This window comes from Centroberyx gerrardi, chromosome 11 (assembly GCF_048128805.1).
Source record: "Centroberyx gerrardi isolate f3 chromosome 11, fCenGer3.hap1.cur.20231027, whole genome shotgun sequence".
NCBI classification, from domain to species: Eukaryota; Metazoa; Chordata; class Actinopteri; order Beryciformes; family Berycidae; genus Centroberyx; species Centroberyx gerrardi.
Window position 1 is genome coordinate 20,124,558 of NC_136007.1, and position 18,507 is coordinate 20,143,064.

An 18,507-nucleotide genomic window follows, 5' to 3' on the forward strand; every position below is an offset into this window, starting at 1 on the left:
ATTGCAGCTTACCGTCTATCACTTGTTTCTGATTCAAACATGAAAAGGACGAGTCAGTGAATGCAGAGCTATCGCACAGCTGCCAATAAGACACTGATGAACTCCAGCAGCAGTGACAAGTGTACTTTTATTCTTCCATTTAAAACCATTCCAGACATAAACGTTAAGGACTACGATGCAATAAAAATCGATGGACTTTCCTCCATATGTACACACACACAAACAAAAATTGCACTGTATTATCAGTGTGATCAAATCGGCATTGAGAGGCGGTGGAGGGAAAAGGCCGAGCTCCCTGGTGTCTGTTGATTATATTAAAAGGTGTCCAGATGGATGCATATTTTATTAGCAAGGACTCATCCCAAAAGTGAAGATATTAACAGCCATAAAAAAAGAAAACATGAATCCAGTAGAAATAAATATTACAAGTCATTGTGGATTAAATACACATGTAGAGTAATCACTAACAAAAGATCAAAGTCAAACAAAAAAAACAAGCAAAAGAAAACAAAATGTTGGTAAAACTTCATACCAAACTTAACAAAACTAGGTGAACCCAAAGCCAAGGAAGCCCTCTACAATTAAACTCCAAAAGGCATGTCTCCATATCTAATGTTTATGGTGGGTTTTTGTAATGATTATGACTCTTAATATATGAAAATATTCTCCTCAAACACTAATCATCAAAGCAATATTTCTTTTCTCTATGATAGCTATAGTCTTTAGAAAAAAAAAGTAAAGATCTATCCCCCCCCAAAAAAAAAAAAAAAAAAGATAATAGAAAATGGCAGCCAAGATAAAGGTAGCTTTTACTCATCTCTAAGGACAAGTGTGGGAAGAGGGAAAAGGACGGCGATGTGGATGGTGTAGTGATAGTGTTGCCCTTGTAGTAGGTGTCATGTTGTTGCGCTGGCACTGTTGCCATGCAGCGGTGTGTGTCGGTGTGGTTTCAGGCTGTTGAGTCATCGCATCATGCTGGTACACAGTGGGAGAGCTGTGGCTCCGCTGGTGGAGCTGCGAGGAGCCGGTCGGTTTAAAATAAGCTCTCCGTTGCCACCTCGAACCTCAGGTGCATTGTGGGAGTACAGTCTACAACTCAAAATTCTGCTCTTTTACATATGTTCATTCATTTCAACACAACTTTCTAACCTTTACCACATATTATTCCCTATACAGTAAAAAGGGGGACCGTTTGCTGAAAATGAAAATAACATCATTCATTAATGAATACTTGCCATTTCATTGCAACAGCACAAATTATGTTTTGACTATTAACAAATGTACATCACATTCACACATCACATTGTGCTCATTAAGCTTAAAGCAATATGTAACTTTTTTTTTTTTTTGAGAACATTTTCACTTTTCAGCACACACCCTGATTTGACTTCATGAACCACACATTTTCTTGCCCCAGGTATCCATAGTGATATCATTGCTTGCTTTCATTTTGAAAACCTGGTCCAAAAAGTTATATTTAGACACAACATACAGCAATGTGACTCAGATATTACTCTATTCTCCACCATCTTCACCCATTTGAAATATTGATAACAAGAGTTCAGGAAAGAAGGCTGAGCTCAAGCTGTGAATACCGTCTTCCAGCGCAGCCAAATGTCAGCGGGTTCATGAGTCATTATCAATGTATGTGTGTTAAAAACGCAAATATTCTACTTGAGTGAATTTTATGACTTTCAGGGCGTCCTAATGAGTGAGCGGGTTTCCACAACGGCAAGGACAACGAATGTAGTGTTCTCTTTCAGGCTGGGGGAACAGAGCCGGGCATACTGAAGGGCACAGTACAGAAAAAAGACTGGGTTTGAGAAGAAGCCAGTAAGAGAAATGTTGAGTGATGAAAGAGGCCGGCATTAGCAGGAACAGCCTCCTTCGCTGACGGGCTGTTCTGGCGGCTTCTCCAGTTTTATGTCGATCACTGAAGGGGGTGGGAGTTAAGGAGCAACCTCAGAGATCGGGAAATGCAATTCTCAAATGTACATTCAAGGTTGTGAAAATCTTGGAAAAAGCTATTAAATTGGAAAATTGATTTTTTTTCTAGGCTTAAAAAACTTCCCAATGTATTTTCAATAGAGGACAATGGATTTGTAACATAGTTCAGACTTAAACGATCACATATCAATTTGCTTTTGTAAAGTGTTTGGACTGATTGATGAAGAAAAAATGTTTTACTATACAAGCACATACACTTGTTTCTGCACACTGCCTTTGTGTGGTGTGAGCTCATATAACAAACAAATCCCTTAGGACTCATTTAATTTCAAAACTAATGGAATTCTATGACAGAAGATCATCTTTTTATGTCTCTCTTTCCTGCGTCATTTCACACTTGAATACTTTCCATATACAGCTTATGATCACATATTCACACACACACACACACACACACACACACACACACACACACACACACACACACATTTTGATGCATTTACAATCATTTGGCAGTGAGAGGAATAGGGGAACATGAACATGCATTTGTAAGACAGAGGGACAAATAAATTGTAATTTATATCCATTTGCTTTAATTACATTGAGTTCTATGAGATTTCCTTGCTCTCGTCCACTCTAGGACTGTGAGAGCATCTGTGTGTTTGGGGACTAAATGAAATCATTCTCTTCTTGAGCCAAGATTCCCACCTGTCACTCAACAAAGGCATGTTGGTTTATCATAATTTGACTGAGGCTTCATTCATACAATCTGTAAAAATGGTGAAACCTTGTGACCACGTACTTTCTGAATTTCCGTTGTGGACATATACAGTGATCGCCAAGTATTTAGACTTTGACAGCTAAATTGATTTGTTAATTTCAACTACATCGGATTAACAGCTAAAGAACTACCTTTGTGTACGTGGTCTCTCATTTCAGGGAGGCAACACAATTTGGACAGATTAAGATTTTATCCAGTGAAGTAGTCAGTGAGTTATTGTCCAAACACATGGAGCTCAGTATATGGGCTGCCTGGCAACTTACATCTAAGAATCCATGAGGTCAGACACTTTGTGACATGTCGAGAAAGGATACTGTCTTCTCTGCTCTTGTCCTGTGTGGTGTCCATGCCAGGGAGGGCGGCTGCCACACGCCGGAAAAGCTGCAGGGAAAAAGAGAAGCAGATCTAACCTGTCAGAGAGCGAAACACACTCACAACTGGACAGAAACAACCAGATGAAATCAGGCTTGCGTGCTGTGTACATTCTCACTACATAATTCAGCATTATGTTCACTTGTCCAGAAGCTCGCACAGAGGAAGGAGCCCAATGTACTTTGTCTGGCATTGATTTGAGTTCAGCAGAATGTGTATGGGCTACTGCAAGGCAATATGTCTGCATCGTATAAGTGGCTTGAATAGAGGATGTAATTGTGCCTTACTGAGACCTTCCATTGATAGAGCTTGCTTGATCAAAAATGATTGATGAATTCAAAGAAACAGTATTGCATGTATGATGATGCTTTACATGCCCATCCCCATCTAAATAGTGAAAAGCATCACCTAGACCTGGAGTTGATAACATGCAGATTTCACAGCAACAGAATTACTGACACTGCGCCAATCAATAAGATTAGCAAATGAAACCTGGGGTGAGGAGTGTGGGTTTGCAAACCCTGACCCACCACTAGAGCTTTAAGATCAAAGGATGGCCAATACAGATCGTTACGACAGGTGGGAGAGAGTCTGGAAACAAATCCACAAACCCCACTTAGGCCAGAGGAAGCCAACGTTTAAAGCACACCTTTATGCACACGCGCGTGTGTGAGACAGAAGCTATCAGAGGAGAGCATGAGCACTATAAACACACACACACAAACGTGCGCACGCTCTACCTGTTTGACATTGTAGCCTGTCTTTGCACTTGTTTCAATAAACAGAACATTCATCTCTTTCGCTCTTTGTTCTCCCTCCTCAGTGGTTATCTGTCTGTGATGAGCCACGCGTCACCACGCAGAACACACACACACACACACACGCCCACAAGTACGCGCACATACCACCACAGACCGCACACACCCACAAGAAGACAAGAAAACAACAACAAAAAAACAGAGTGTGAATATGTTGAAGTGGATGAACAAGTCGTGCCCCTTCCTTCTGCTACTGCCACCTTTGCTCTTGTCCAATTGCCACCTAATACACCATGTGCCTTTCAGAGTGTCAGCTAAGGCTTCCAAATTTGACCTTAAAATGAACAATGACTCCAAAGTCCTGTTACTAGGACAGATGATCAATTTACTCAATGTCTGTTTTGAACAGGAGAATGCTCCAATGACCTTTTACAGGTCTACGTGAAAACAGAGTAGGACAAATCTGTCATTAGCCTCTGACCTCTGCTTGTGATGGGTGACCTCTGGAGGGTGAGCCCAGGCAGCAGCATCTGCAGCAAGACTAGAGAGCACGACTCACACACACGCTTACCTGCTTTACGTTGTAGCCCGCTTTAGCGCTAGTCTCAATAAACATTACATTTAGTTCTTTGGCTTTCCGCTCACCCTCTTCAATAGATACTTGCCTGCGGCAGATAAGGGGGTTAGGAGAAGCACAGCGAAAGATGATGCACAAATTACTGCATTACACAGTTGGATAGAATGGGTCACAAAAGACATTTTGAGATCAAATATTATCACACATCACTGCTGAACCGCACCACTTTACTTGTCAGCTTAATCTAAGATTTTAAGTCTCTATAGCTTTAAACAATGTGGGGAGAAAGAGAGAGGAAGGCAGAGAGGGGGCATCTGTTATGTAAGAAAGCTTCGTAAATCACAGCTCTGACACCCACAAAGGGCGCCGATTCTCGCTCTGAGCTCATGCTGCCTCAGGAAGGGCTGAGGAGCTCAGTATTGACCGGCCAGCGGGTAACAATCAATGACTTCATTAGTATGCTCCCATGGAGAGAGCCCACCACGACTTCTGCAGAGGCAGAAGCAAGAACAGACTACCTTTTGTCTGCAAGGTCTGTCTTGTTTCCCACCAACATGATGATGACATCACTTCCTCTCTCCGTTCTCACATCGTCAATCCATTTTGTGGTTTGCTGGAAGGAGTTGACATCTGAAACAAGAAGAGGGAGGACAGCGGGGGATAGGAAGCAGAGGATCAGTATTCAGGAGATGATAAATCTCAGCTATGAAAACACACAGATGAGATTGAGACAGGAAGACAATAAGGAAACTAGTAGTCGTATATATCTGGACCATGTTTGATATCTAATGTACTGTATTTGTAACGTCCTGATCCAATGTTCTGTATTTGTTTGGAAATTTGGTATATGGAAAACCAACTTAAACACAAGACAAAGGCCTGTACTAATCAAACCTCTCTGAATTGGGGCCTGTAATTAAATGTTTTGAGGTGAGAATGGTTACCAGTTGATACAAGGGGCTGAAGAGCGCTGAAGAGTCACAACAAAATGAAATATTATAATCACTGACAAAAGAAAGACAATGCCCAATTTTTGTGCAGTGTTAGGGTGTTCCACTGGGGCAAAGAGGGAGGAGATATCAGCTTATAAAATACAAAGCACTAGGTGCAGTGGACTCGTTTGATGAGTTTAAGAAAAGAGGTGTGGCTGCAAGCCCTTTGGTGAGAGGGACCTGAACCTCCCAAACAGCAACTACAACAGAAATTCAGTATAATGATCATTTTTATTAGAGGCAGCGTAGGTGGCTAACTCTTAACTCGTACCATTTCATCTGCATAGCATCGCCTAGGGAAATAACAGTGGGGCTGAACACATTACTATTATAGAGTTAGCTAATTATATTGTTATCAGGCTTTTAACTTTAAGTCATTATCAAGTTTTGTGTGACAGAGTGCCTGTCTGGCTCATGTGATTGTATTTTGTGATGATCTCACAGCCACAGACTAACTCTAATAGCCTCTGTGATAATTTCAGGTGTAGAGTGGTCTGGGCCTGCTCGGACCTTGAAGCCAATACTGACCAACTGTTGTTCAGAGTGACAACCAGAACTCTGACAGTTCAAACCCCCAGGACATTTTGACTGTATCATAACACAATCTGCATGTTTCTGTGGTCTGAGATGGAATGATGACCTCTTGAGCAAACACTATGACAGAAAGCCTTAATTTGAAAAAGTCTGATGTTTAAAAGTGAGATGATACACAAATGTTCATCAGGTACGTTTTTATCGATGTCAATGCTCCTGTGATGACTAAATATTTTTCTAAAAATACAAACACAGAGACTCGACTATCCTGCAAAAAGGCATACAGGTTTGAAAATAGTTGCGGAAAATGTTTTACTTCTTCAGAAACTATTCAAAAAGGAGGATGGTACTAAGAGGGGGGGGGAGGGAAACAAGCCAGGGACTGCACTCACGCATGAATCAAGTACTATGATAGCCATAGGGGCGACAGTGTCCCAAAACGGCGACAGTGTCCCAAAGCTCCAGCCTCACAGATAGGCAGGAAGACAGTTGTAATAGATAAAAACAAATGGAGTTCTAACCCGCAAGCAAGGGAAAGGTGAAGGCCAGGTCCTCACCATTGCCAGCAATGTTAAGAAAGACACTTTTCGGCACCTCAACTCGGCCTGTCATCACTTATTGTCAATGAAAATGTATAAAATAATACAAGTGTTGTCATTGACATATCTTTCTGTGTCTGTTGTTGACACTACTATAAAAAAGTGGCTTGATTCAGGGTCACAAAATGCCAACAGGCCAGGAATTATGTGTCATATTTGAGATGTCAAAAAGGCAAAATGATTTTGAAAATGTCAGAGTTGCTGTGCACCAGTCTGCTCTGCAAACTCTCCAAAACAGCATGGGAAAACATATGCTTGCATCACAGTATGCAACCAACATTTGTTAGCCGTGGTTAGCATTTTAGTAGTTTAAGACAAGTGGATTTTAACGATCATCTGTTACTCAAAAATGACAAGAAATATGTGACAGAGGACAAGACAAAGATGGCATCTTTATCCTAAGAAAGGTAAGAGGCGTGACTGCGTGGGTCCGTCTACCTACTTGTGATGTCGTACACTACGACAGCAGCGGCAGAGTCTCGGATGTAACTTGGGATGAGGCTACGGAAACGCTCCTGTCCCGCCGTGTCCCACAGCTGCAACCTGATCTGTGGAGGGGGATGGGAGGAGAAATAAAAGAAGAGGAAAAGAAAAAACAGGAGGGATGACAAGAAAATGAGAAGAACGGATGTCAGAAATGAGGAAAATTATAGTGAGAAAAAGAAAAAAATAAAGCGGATTGAAGTCACACAAATGGGAAAGAAAGAAGGGAGACGGAGAGATAAAGAGAGACAGACAGACAAAGAGAGAGAGAGAGAGAGAGAGAGCAGAGAGAGCAGAGAGAGCGCAGAGAGAGCGAGGTGCATGCAGGTAGTGAATGACCATCAGAGAGAGTGAACTGTCTGGGCCTGGGGGGGGGGGGGGAACTAAAAAAAACAAAATCACCCTTCACTTGTCATCAACCCTCCTCTCTTGATCAAGTAAGGTGTTTAATTTCAACATAGGAATGAAGAGAATTAGATGGAGGAGAAGGAAGGAAAGGAAGAAAATTTGTGTTGAGGGAAGAAACAAGCAGAGGGAGGATGGTCCGGGTGCTACGGCATCCAGCCCGCAGCTGGAAGGCGGCGCAAACTTGTGTGTGAGTGTGTCTGTGTGTAAGAAAGAACATCACTGAAGAAATATATTAAAAAATAAATATCACAAAATCATGTCAGTAATCAGCATCTGAATTATTGTTCCTTCACATTCCCAGTGCCAACACAGAGATCAAGGTGTATTACAGTCATTAAGAGAGTTCTCCCAATCTGGAGAAGATCGACCAACAATCATGAGGGATTGATTAAATAGCAGTAGTAGTAAAAGAAAAAAACTTACTGTTCTGTCTTCAAGGTACATGGTTTTCGACAAGAAATCTATTCCTATTGTGGCCTGAAAATGAGTGTCAAATAAAATAGTTAGAGATTAAGCATAGCCTTTTTCAGTCAGTTAACATCTGAGAGTGATAGGAATAGTATTCAGATAAATGATGGTTAAAACATGTGGAGATGCGAGTCTCACCTGATAAGTGTTGTCAAAGCTGTCATACATGAACCTGGTAATCAGCGAAGTCTTTCCCACTGAAAAAACCCCAAAACAAATCAATAAGACAAGTGCAGTGATCACACATTCATCTCAACTTTATAAGGTAATTGGTTGATTTTCAAAATAACCGTTATCTATGAGTAGATTTGGCAATATTTGACATTCTAATAGAAGAGAAATTCAGCATGAAGCAAACAGTGACACAGGCTGAATATAAGACCCGATTGACAATAAGTGAATGAAATGTGAAGAAAAAAAACAGTATTAACCATATCAACATTCACAGACAGGGAGTGTGTTGAAGTGAACTGTAAGCACAGTTGTTCAACAGAATCCAAAATAGCCAGTGTGTCCCTCCCTCTCCCCTCCCATCTAGTCACATCTAGATGGGATGCAGGGGTTTTCGGGAAGTAGACAATCTCTGCCAAGTTGCATCTAGTTACTATAGCGATAGCATCATTTAGACACCCTCTCTTGTGTGTTTGCCGCATTTACGACCTTGCTGGCAATATAAAATGTAGGCACACACCACAGTGACAAAAGGATGACGTATTGTAAGATCCATCAAGCCACAAACAATAAGCAACATTAAGTACAGGCAGCAAGGTTGTGTATAGTATGAGCCACAGTTGATGAGCCCTAATAATGGACTGGAGCAGACAGCAGCATGTCAAGCAGCTGCCTTTCAAAGAGTTTCTCTATTAGAGACTGTGCTGCACTAGCACAGTGACAAAAAATCATTTCAAGCTTTTGAGGAAGAGAAGTTGGAGGGTTGGAAGAATGTTGAGTGACAACTAGGGATGGGAATCAGGTTTCCTGCACATTTCCCTTTCAAATTTTCAGACTTTTTCCAGCCCTGAATTTCTTGACTGACTTTGAGGTTTTTGGACGGTGCTGCACATGATGTATGCTGATGGTAGCTGAGCAATATGACTGTCAGCAAGTCATGTCACTCTATAGCCAAAGGTTATTTTTATCATCAGCAAACCATCACAAACATCACAGTGTGTGAAACGACAGAAGGTAAACAACTACGCAATAAGTGTGGTCATATCATTTCCCATATTTTCCAGGAATTTTGTTCAATTCCCTTTTGTTAGGACCTATAGTCAAGTCAACTTCCATACTTTCTAATCCTGCATACTTTCCAGACCTGCGTAGCAACCCTGGACAACAGAGGAAGGGTTCAAAAATCTTGTTGAACCATGGTATTGATCATAAAAACATGACTTTCTGCGATCGATTAAGACCACAGTTCAAATGCTCTCATCATACAGGGGCTTTGAGCGGCCTGACAGGGCTCTCCAGCCTAGGATTGTTTTGCTGAGCTTGAGTTACATTATCAGTTACATTGTGCAGCAAGTGATGATGACATGGCCAAACTCTGCACTGCTCTGTTTACAAAGCTACAGGGAACCGCAGTTGACCGCAGACTGTCTGACAAACACTCTTGAAGCTAGTTGTAGCTGTATGAGTTTTAAAACAAATAACATTCCCAAATGCAATACCTGTAGATAAGTAATTACTGGCAAGGGAGGCAAGGCAACACCTCCAAAATCGATGACGTGTGAGAGAATAATGACTGTGTTGTCACACCCCAGTCTCCACAGTATGCCCCAAATGCAGTTTATCCTCAGTTAAACCTGACACTTTTAACACACAGCTAACAGTGAATAACTCCACGCCTTTGCTAACAATTACAAGTAAATAAATGTTAAATATGGGTCAACATATACTACATTTTTTCTTATACAGCCAAGCAACTGCAACTTCCCAGGGCCCCCCTCATCCTTATCCACATCAGCAAGCAGAAACTCGGTTCACTTTGGCTGGAAAGGGGAAAATGACAAGGCAGAGTGTAGGAATGCCACCCAGCAGGTTTGGTAAAGGGGGTACATCCCTTCTCCACAGATGAGTCCCCTAGGCAAAGTGCTTTATGGTGTTTGCCTGTAATCAGTGCAGTATTTTTTGTGGACTTTAACCGAGGTTGATGGCATTCCTCTGAATACAACAGCACCGAACTACACAAATACTTGTCACCTGTAGGCTACTTGGCCAAAATAGCTAATTCTTTGAAAATATTACTTAAGTAAAGCTAATAAAAATAACGTTACAGTTGTGTTTTATATCTGGAATTGATGTACAGGACTAGTGCTTACTAGTCAGTGTGTTTCACCACTTAACTCGCACTTTTGTTTGTTACTTTTAGTAGTTTTTTATCATAATTTCCGTTGACGTTGTATCATAGCTCACTATGTACGTTAGCCAACATAACGAACAAGTCAAGTAAATATCCACAGCCTTGGCTTTGCTCAGAGAAAAGAAACGGGGTTCCCATGTAACCAGTGTGTCCAAGCAGTTGTTAGCGAGTTAGCTTGCAATCGCTGACGTTGTCGCAATGCTATCACCAAGTTTAACGTTACGCAGCTAGCTAGCTAACTAACTGGTTAACGTTAATCACCCGACAGGAACAGAGCGTTACATATCCGATTCAGCACATTTCAGATTCGGCATCCGACAGACAACATTTAGCGTTAAACTTACCACTCTGCTCCCCAAGAAAGACCAATTTAAATTTCCTTAAAGGGTTCCCGAAGTCTCCGGCCGCAGACATGACTGTATAAAACAAGCCTTGACGTTACTTTCCGTGAGCTCACTAGCTAGCCAGCTAACGCTAGCTAACCAGTTCTTGTCAAATATCAAAGGTCTGGGATCCGTAACGTTTGCTGGTTTGCCAAGTATCTATAAAGGCAACCTGGCGATGGATCGTAGTCCACAAACGCTCCTTGAGGCTTTCAAACACTTTTGGATAACTACTGCGGCTAAGTTAATGTTACTGTCACTCTTCTGACATGTCTAGCCCACTAGCCAGCCTGGGCCACTCTTCTTCTTCAAATGAAATTTGACACTCACTAGACGCAAGTCAGACATGCTGCTGCCCTCCACAGGTGAGGAAGAATAGCATACCAATTCTCTAAACCACCGTGGTATTTAGCCTAGTGGCGGGGCGACACACTCAAGAATTTAACATAAAAACACAGGTTTTGATTGAGATAAGAGTGCATTTACTTCTTTAGTGTGACGCATGGCAGTACAGCACGCCAGGCAGCCTGCCCAACGTGTTGTATCTTAACATCCCCACAAGAGGGCGTACTCACTCCATTACCAAAAACATCACATCTCCCATGATGATAAAGACAACATGACGCGAAAAATGACTTTTTTGAGTTGTTAAGTAATATTTATAACCACGAGCTTCCACAGGGAAATGAATTTGGCCATAAAAGTACATCATAAATGCACACCTATCTGTGATCAAACAGCCCCAAATGATTTTTCTTCATCTTCCTGTACATGCTCAGTGAAGGGCAGTTTACAGCGGCAGGAGGAATAGTTTGATTGACATCTCTAGGCTCGTGGCTCGTTTCCAAGGTAACGTGTAGCCGATGCTCTATGTGGATTAGCATGCTAGCGAAGAAGCAAAGAAGCCACAGTCAGTGATTCCAGGAAGTCCCAGCGAATATTGTAAAATGTGTTTAGGGTGCAATGATATTTCATCACTTGTTTGTATTTTATTTTCTCCTTCTCAAATGCTGTACAATCATAACAGAGCATTTGGCCAGAGAAACTGTGCAACTCAACTCCCGGACAGTTCTCCTCATAAACCTCCTCATGTTTTTTTTCTTCACATTTCATTCACTTATTGTCAATCGGGTCTTATATTCAGCCTGTGTCACTGTTTGCTTCATGCTGAATTTCTCTTCTATTAGAATGTCAAATATTGCCAATAAATTTATTACATTTCTTACATTTCCTCTCATATAGCTCAGTGTTAGACACCTACCCTCCAAAAAGAAACAACCTCTTTTCACAAAACAAGAATAGAAAACAAACCACATTCAATAACTGCACAAATGTTGTCTCATTTGTTCAGTCTCACATTTCATATGCATAATGCCAAGCAGTATGCCACAACCCCACCAAGCACCTATACCACCTAATGATATTGAGAACAGACAATGATTTATTGTGCTTTGTACATTGTCATTTTATGTACATTTTGTACCTGCAATCAGAGTTTTTTGATAAGCAATGCACAAATCCAAATCTGAACCTTGTGTATATACGCTATATGCAAAATGATAGCCTATATTGGCAAGGTGTAGGCTATTAGACTACAACACATACACACCCAGATACTTTCTTTTCACATGTATGGCCTCTGTTGACTTGTTAATGGACACTCTGCACAGCATGTATATTTGCTGGAAATTCACATATCTTTTTATTCATATTCCCATATGCTTCTCATTGATATATCATCTCAATAAGTTCTGCTGCTGTAATTTGCCCACCCTAATAATGTTGTAATCCATACTTTCCCTCATACTTTTCATTCACACAGCCAGCCTAATTCTTTCTGGTATTGAAATTATGTGTTGCATATGTTTATATAATCCCCATTGATTCTATGTTCTTGTTTATGTTCTTTTTATAATATTGTTTCTTTGCTGTATATGTGTTGCATTAGTCTTTGCTACTGCAATGAACAAATTTGCCCACAAGGATCATTAAAGTTTCATCTCATCTTATCTGATGTTATATACTGTTATTCCAGGGCAGACCGCACCCACAGACTGTACTCAGAGATTTCCTTTCTTTTTTGTTTATCTAGTGTTGGTTTGATGACTGGAACAGGAAAATAAGACTTAATGAGTAATGACTGATAGGCCATATAGAGGTCTCACAAACCTTCTGACCCCAGACATGTTATGCTTTGACACACAGGGAGAGTGACGAGGAGATCTTGAGATTAAGGAGCAATGGTGTATGTTTTAAGTCTGAGTAATATATGGCTTTTTTCGTTCGGCACCAGTTAGGAGTCTTCACAGCTCCATTCTGTTGAACACTTGAGTGTGACTTTTGAATGAAGCAGAAGTCGTGACAGTTGAAGTAGTCCCAACATAGACAATAAAAGCATGAATTGGACTTCTAGAAAGAATCAGGAGTGCTCAACCTTTTTGATCTACTTGTCCAAACTTAGGTCACTGTCCAAACTCATTTTTGTTTCAAGTATTAAAGCTGGTTGGATCATTGGGTTTTACAGGCAGATATAACTGAGTATCATCATCCTAACAAAGAAAAACCCATTTTGTTTACAAATGACATGTACAGAGAGAAGAGTATAGGGCCTATAATTGAGACATGTTGGACTCCACAAGTGATGTCTGCTGAGCATGACGATGAATTGCAGATACTGTATATTGACAGAAAAGGTTATTTTAGAAAGGTCTGAGAGGAGCCATATCAGTGGTGTGTCTGTGATACCTGACGGTGGCTGATATGGTCAATAACTTGTATGATCTACAGTATTGAAATACTCAAAAGGTCAAAAAGGATTTAAACTGAGTATCCCCATGCACCCCTTGTTAAAAGTTGTTAATTTATTATGTTAACTAATGCAGTCCTTGTTATATGCAGTGGTCTAAAACTTGATCTGAATTGGATTTTCTCAAAAATATGGTTAAAAAAATGACATCTGCATTCAACCTATTTACTCCTATAACTTTTTAATAGGTTTACACAGCAGTTTGGAAATAAGCGTAAAATAAGGGTTGGTGGATCTTGGATGGGTTTCTGAAGGAAGGGCTGAACCAGAGGCCTCTTTCGGAGAATGATAAAATACCATCAACATTAATGATAAGTAATTTTCTTTTGCAGTGACATTTATCAAACAAATTATTATCATTATTATCATATCAGTCACAAGTGCAGTCTTTACTTGCATCTTTTTTAGATCTATACATTTCAATCATGATTATTCTAAAAGTACACTGAAAAAAACAGTAAAATTTACTTATCATGTATTTGTCTTATATGTTTTATATTTAAAGAGACAATGTTAATACAATTTTGGATTTCTCTTCATAACATCTGAGCTGACCTACCTACCTTTCTTGGAGAATATTAAGCTGCTGTGTTAGTGTGGGAGGAATGGCACCTCTCTGTGTTCCAGCACACAGGCTTTAGAGACATCACTGCAATCTGCACATATATTTACATTCAGCATATTCTGTTAAAATGCCAATTTTTGCTGGCAACCTCTCAGTGTCTAGCCAACTGGCATTACTTATCTTTTGCTAACAAAATGACAAAGCAGGCTGGGCAGCGGTGGTGCAGAGGTGGAAGTCTGGCTTGTCATTAAGCCACCACTCTGCAGTTGATCATCGATCAGTGATCATTGATTAAATTATTTGCGTAGTATCATGCTATATCTCTTTAAAATAAATATTTACAGGACCTTCTGTATCTCTCATCCAATTGCTCAAGACCTCCAGTTCACCGGACAGCTGCTATCCAGAAGGCTGGAGCCTTGCGGCAACATACTTGAGTGGCCTCTAATGTCTTTTTTTTTTTTGTCTTTTTTTTAACTATAAAGGTTCTCCTCTCTGTTAATGTGAAGTTGAGGTTGTTTGGCCTTGCTTGCTGTAGCCAAAAACAAACAACTCTAAATGTTCTGAGATTTATTGCAACAGCTATTCACAGCTTTTTTTTTTTTTTATATATATATATATAAACATGTTTTATTGGCATTTTAGGAATCGTCACAAAACAGTACAATGACATGAAATGCACCTATAATGAACCCGTCCAGCCCCTCCCCCTCCCCCCCCACCCCCCCCACTTAGCCTTTTGAGCTCCTAATCCTAGGTCGAGAAATTGTGCTGACATTAATGATAATAATAACAAAAACATATAGCAGTTAACAATAACAATAATGAATGAGGTAAGCTATTCACAGCTTTATTCAAGCTCAGCTCTAATAAAGGTGAATCATGTAAAATGTTTTTCACTCAAATTTGTTTCTTTACCTATTGTGTTAGAATAATGTGTTAAAATGTTTCATCAAATGAAACCTGACAGAGCTAAATTATCCACAATAGTGACAGAGGTGGTAACATGTTGTGTTCAGTAATGACTCTATTAACCATTTATATAGTAGAGATGACTTCTGAAATCTAACATTATTTCTACTATCCTGAGGTGCAATCATAAAGTTTTAAACCGCATCCTCACATCCTGCAGCAGACAGGGGCACTGAAGCACCAATATCACAACAAAAGGTAGAAAACATATTCAAATTAAAACAGATACTTTAAACTCATGGTCACTGTGCTATTTCACATCCAAAGTAGAAAGTATCGAGGGAAAACATCAAACAGCCTATCAGAAACACTTGCTCTCTCGTGAAATAGACGGGCCAAGTGGATTCAAGTGAAAGCGATGATCTCTTATTGAATCCACCAGCTACTTCCATTTTGATCTTCAAGGGGAGATGTTGATGAAAGGAGGAGACAAAGAAAAATGTTTTTTTTAAGCCTTGAGACAAGTGAAAAATGGATCATGTGAGAATGCAACTCAATATTAAGATGGTGTTCCTAATATTTTGTATACTCAATATACTGTATGCTTCATATATTTGTTTCAATATTGATTTTGCTTTGACTTGGCTTACTCTAGTAAAAATGATAAATATAATAAATAATTCTCTGTGTCTTATGATATATTTGTGAATTGAAAAAGTTGCAGCATGGGACCTTACTGAGGGCCTCCACAAAGCTGGGGGTGGACCTTTCTGCTCGCTTTCATTTGAATACTCTACCAGCGATTCATCACATTCATACTCCCATTATTATTTATTAATAATCACCTCTCATTTACATCTTATATCAGGTGCTGTTGTTGCGAGGATAAAATAACTTCACTCATATATGTTTTAAAAGCTATCTCTACAGGATATATTCCTAGAAGCATGTCAGACTTTGCAGATTTGCCGCTCTTTTACTAATTCATATGCAAAAATATGTACTGTTCAATATGCACATTTGGCATTTGTCCTACCTTTGGGCCCTAACAATTGCACCAGGGTTATTTTAATATGAATAATACCATTTGTGTTATCATCCATGGTATATATGGTGATTTAGTATGACTGTGTGAGTACAGTATGTGTGTTTATGCATGCTTAAGCTGGCTGTTCTAGGTCACTGATGATACACCTGCGTCCTTTCTCTCTCTCTCTCTCTCTCTCTCTCTCTTTCTCTCTCTCTCTCTCCCTCTCTCTCATGTGCCATCCAGCTCTGAACTCTCTCCTCGGAGCCCCAGCCGGCTGATGCCAGCGCTTCTGAAGCTCTGTTTCTAACCCAAGCCTGGCCAGGCCGGCCCCTGCTACACTCCACCGCCTCCCTCCCCTCCCCTCCCCCTCCCCTCCCCTCCCCTCCCCTCCCCTCCCCTCCCCTCCCCTCCCCTCCCCTCCCCTCCCCTCTCCCCTCACTCCTACACCATATGTCCTTGGTAAGGGAGAGACCCCGAGTCCCCCGCTGAAGATGCTGAACTAACACAATTCTCTTTCGCGCTCCCTTGCTCTCTCTCTCCCTCTCCCCCTCTCTCTCTTTCTCACACACACACACACAAGAAGAGGGTGTTTGCACGTGTGCATGCACACACGTACAACGCGATAGATCAATCACTAATTCACTGTGGAGGTTTGCTGTGTAAGGGCTGGGATTGTGAACTTGCTCTCCTCTCCACTAATTGAGTGCCTTGGCTGATTTGTTAAGACATACAGCAGCATTGGATGTGAGGATGTTAGTGATGTTACCAAAGCATCCCACACACACGCGCGTCATTCTAGAACCAATAAACCGTTGACTAGAAGATCATGTCAGAACAGAAGGAAAGTACAGTACAGATGAACTGGATGTGTCACCTCAAGCCATGACTGCATTCTGGTGTGCTGGTCCCACGTCATGCCATTACATCATGTACTTCTGCAGAACCTGACTCAATCATCTAGATGGGAAAGCCTTGTGTCTGACTCACCTCTTCAACACTTATTCATTTCCTCTTGCTATTCTTATTTCTCTTACCCTCATCCCATGTCTTATAGATAAAGATACGCACACCTATTGTGGGTTTCCTATATTTGCCTACTGTGTAGGTATGCGAGTGTGTGAAAACATGCATTTAATGATGCACTTTGCATATGTCTGTATCTGTGTGTGTGTGTGTGTGTGTGTGTGTGTGTGTGTGTGTGTGTGTGTGTTGGAGGGAGACTATCCCATTTACACACCACCTTAATATTAATCTAATGAATGCAGCTTTCAATGTCACAGCAAAGTACAATCCGGTGCTCATCTCTCCTGAGAGGGAGAGAGAGCAAGGAGGGGTGTAATGGAGGAGGGGAAATGGACAGAATGAGGGAGAGGGGAAGAAGAAGAGGAGGAGAGAAAATACAGTAAGGGCATGAGGGTTGGGTCAGGGAGAAATAGGTGTGCTGTCAAGCCGAGTACAGTAAGATGGAAAAAGGGAGGAGATAGATGTGTGTGGTGGGGGGGGGGGGGGGGGGGGGGGGGGGAGCGGAGCCACGATTCTCCCGTAACCCTCTCCCTCGAAGCATGGGCTGGATGATGTGTAACAGAGAGTGAGAAAAGAGAGAGGGAGAAATAGAGAGACCGTTTGGATGAACGGGAGCTACGGTGAGAGTACAGGAAACACCGCCAAGCTGCCAGACTGAAACAAAGGATTGCAGAGAGAAGGAGGGCAGGAGGCACGGTCAGATCCTTCCAATGCCTCCTTTCTGTGTAACATCAGGCAGGAACAGACACACAGCACTACAGAGGGAGGCATTCTTGCAAGCATAAGTGAAGCAGCGATCAGGGTAGCAATCCAAGCACATTTACCAGAGAGGAAAGGAGGGAGGGAGAGAGAGAGCAGATCTAAGAGAGGAGGGGGGGGGTGGGTGGGTGTTGCATGCTTACAGAGTGTGACAGAGATAGAGCGATTGCATGAGCGAGAGAGAGAGAGAGAGAGAGAGAGAGAGAGAGAGAGGGAGAACACAAAGCAGAGAGAGGACCTATAGGTAGTTGGCGAAACCGAGCTCTGCACACAAACGTGAGGAAAGGGGGAAGGAGGAAGAGCGGAGGGAGAAGGAGAGCAAGGCAGAGAGAGAGAGAGAGAGAGAGAGAGAGGGATGCCAGATGATGGAGCCCAGAAATAGGCTTCACAGGACAGCTTTTCATCCCCGCTCTCTGCGGCAGACATGACTCCGGGCATTGGACTGTGCTGAAATTAGCCAGGGGGACACTACAGGACAGCAGGTCTGCAGCACACCGCCGCGGTTCAGCCTCGCTGGATGCAGCAAGGCAGCTGATTTATTACTGAGGGACTGGGTGGCAGCGTGTGTGTGTGTGTGTGTGTGTGGGGGGGGGGGGCTGTGTGTGTGGCTGTGTGTGTGCGCGCAGGTTTTTATGGGTCCTCGTAGTGCTCGGAGCTGTAGGAGCGACCATTCCTCCAATCTTTAAAATGACATTCAGCAGGCAAGGCGGTGCGCGGCAGGAGGAGCTTTGTGCGCTGGTGTGGATCT

The 18,507-nt window shown here is 41.7% G+C and overlaps 1 protein-coding gene across 2 annotated transcripts; it reads right to left on the minus strand.

Moving 5' to 3' along the window:
- Positions 1-109: 109 nt before the first annotated feature.
- Positions 110-10,951, minus strand: rab6a (RAB6A, member RAS oncogene family). Of its 2 annotated transcripts, none has more exons than XM_071916612.2 (8): positions 10,626-10,951; positions 8,058-8,116; positions 7,875-7,928; positions 7,003-7,108; positions 4,954-5,065; positions 3,841-3,934; positions 3,043-3,109; positions 110-1,933 (listed from the first exon to the last, which is right to left on the minus strand). In XM_071916612.2, the coding sequence occupies exons 1-8, from the start codon at positions 10,693-10,695 to the stop codon at positions 1,869-1,871; spliced, it is 627 nt and encodes a 208-aa protein (XP_071772713.1). In that variant the 5' UTR covers positions 10,696-10,951; the 3' UTR covers positions 110-1,868. The 2 variants fall into 2 exon arrangements, with proteins under 2 accessions (XP_071772713.1, XP_071772712.1); XM_071916611.2 differs by lacking the exon at positions 3,841-3,934 and adding an exon at positions 4,430-4,523.
- Between the last annotated feature and the right edge of the window lie 7,556 nt (positions 10,952-18,507).

Coding starts and splice junctions, on each gene's coding strand:
- rab6a (XM_071916612.2), bottom strand. CDS start 10,695: ATGTCTGCGGCCGGAGACTTCGGGAACCCTTTAAGGAAATTTAAATTG. Junction 7,929..8,057: donor GCTTTGACAACACTTATCAG/GTGAGACTCGCA, acceptor ACTCATTTTCAG/GCCACAATAGGAATAGATTT. Junction 5,066..7,002: donor CGTAGTGTACGACATCACAA/GTAGGTAGACGG, acceptor TTCTTGTTTCAG/ATGTCAACTCCTTCCAGCAA.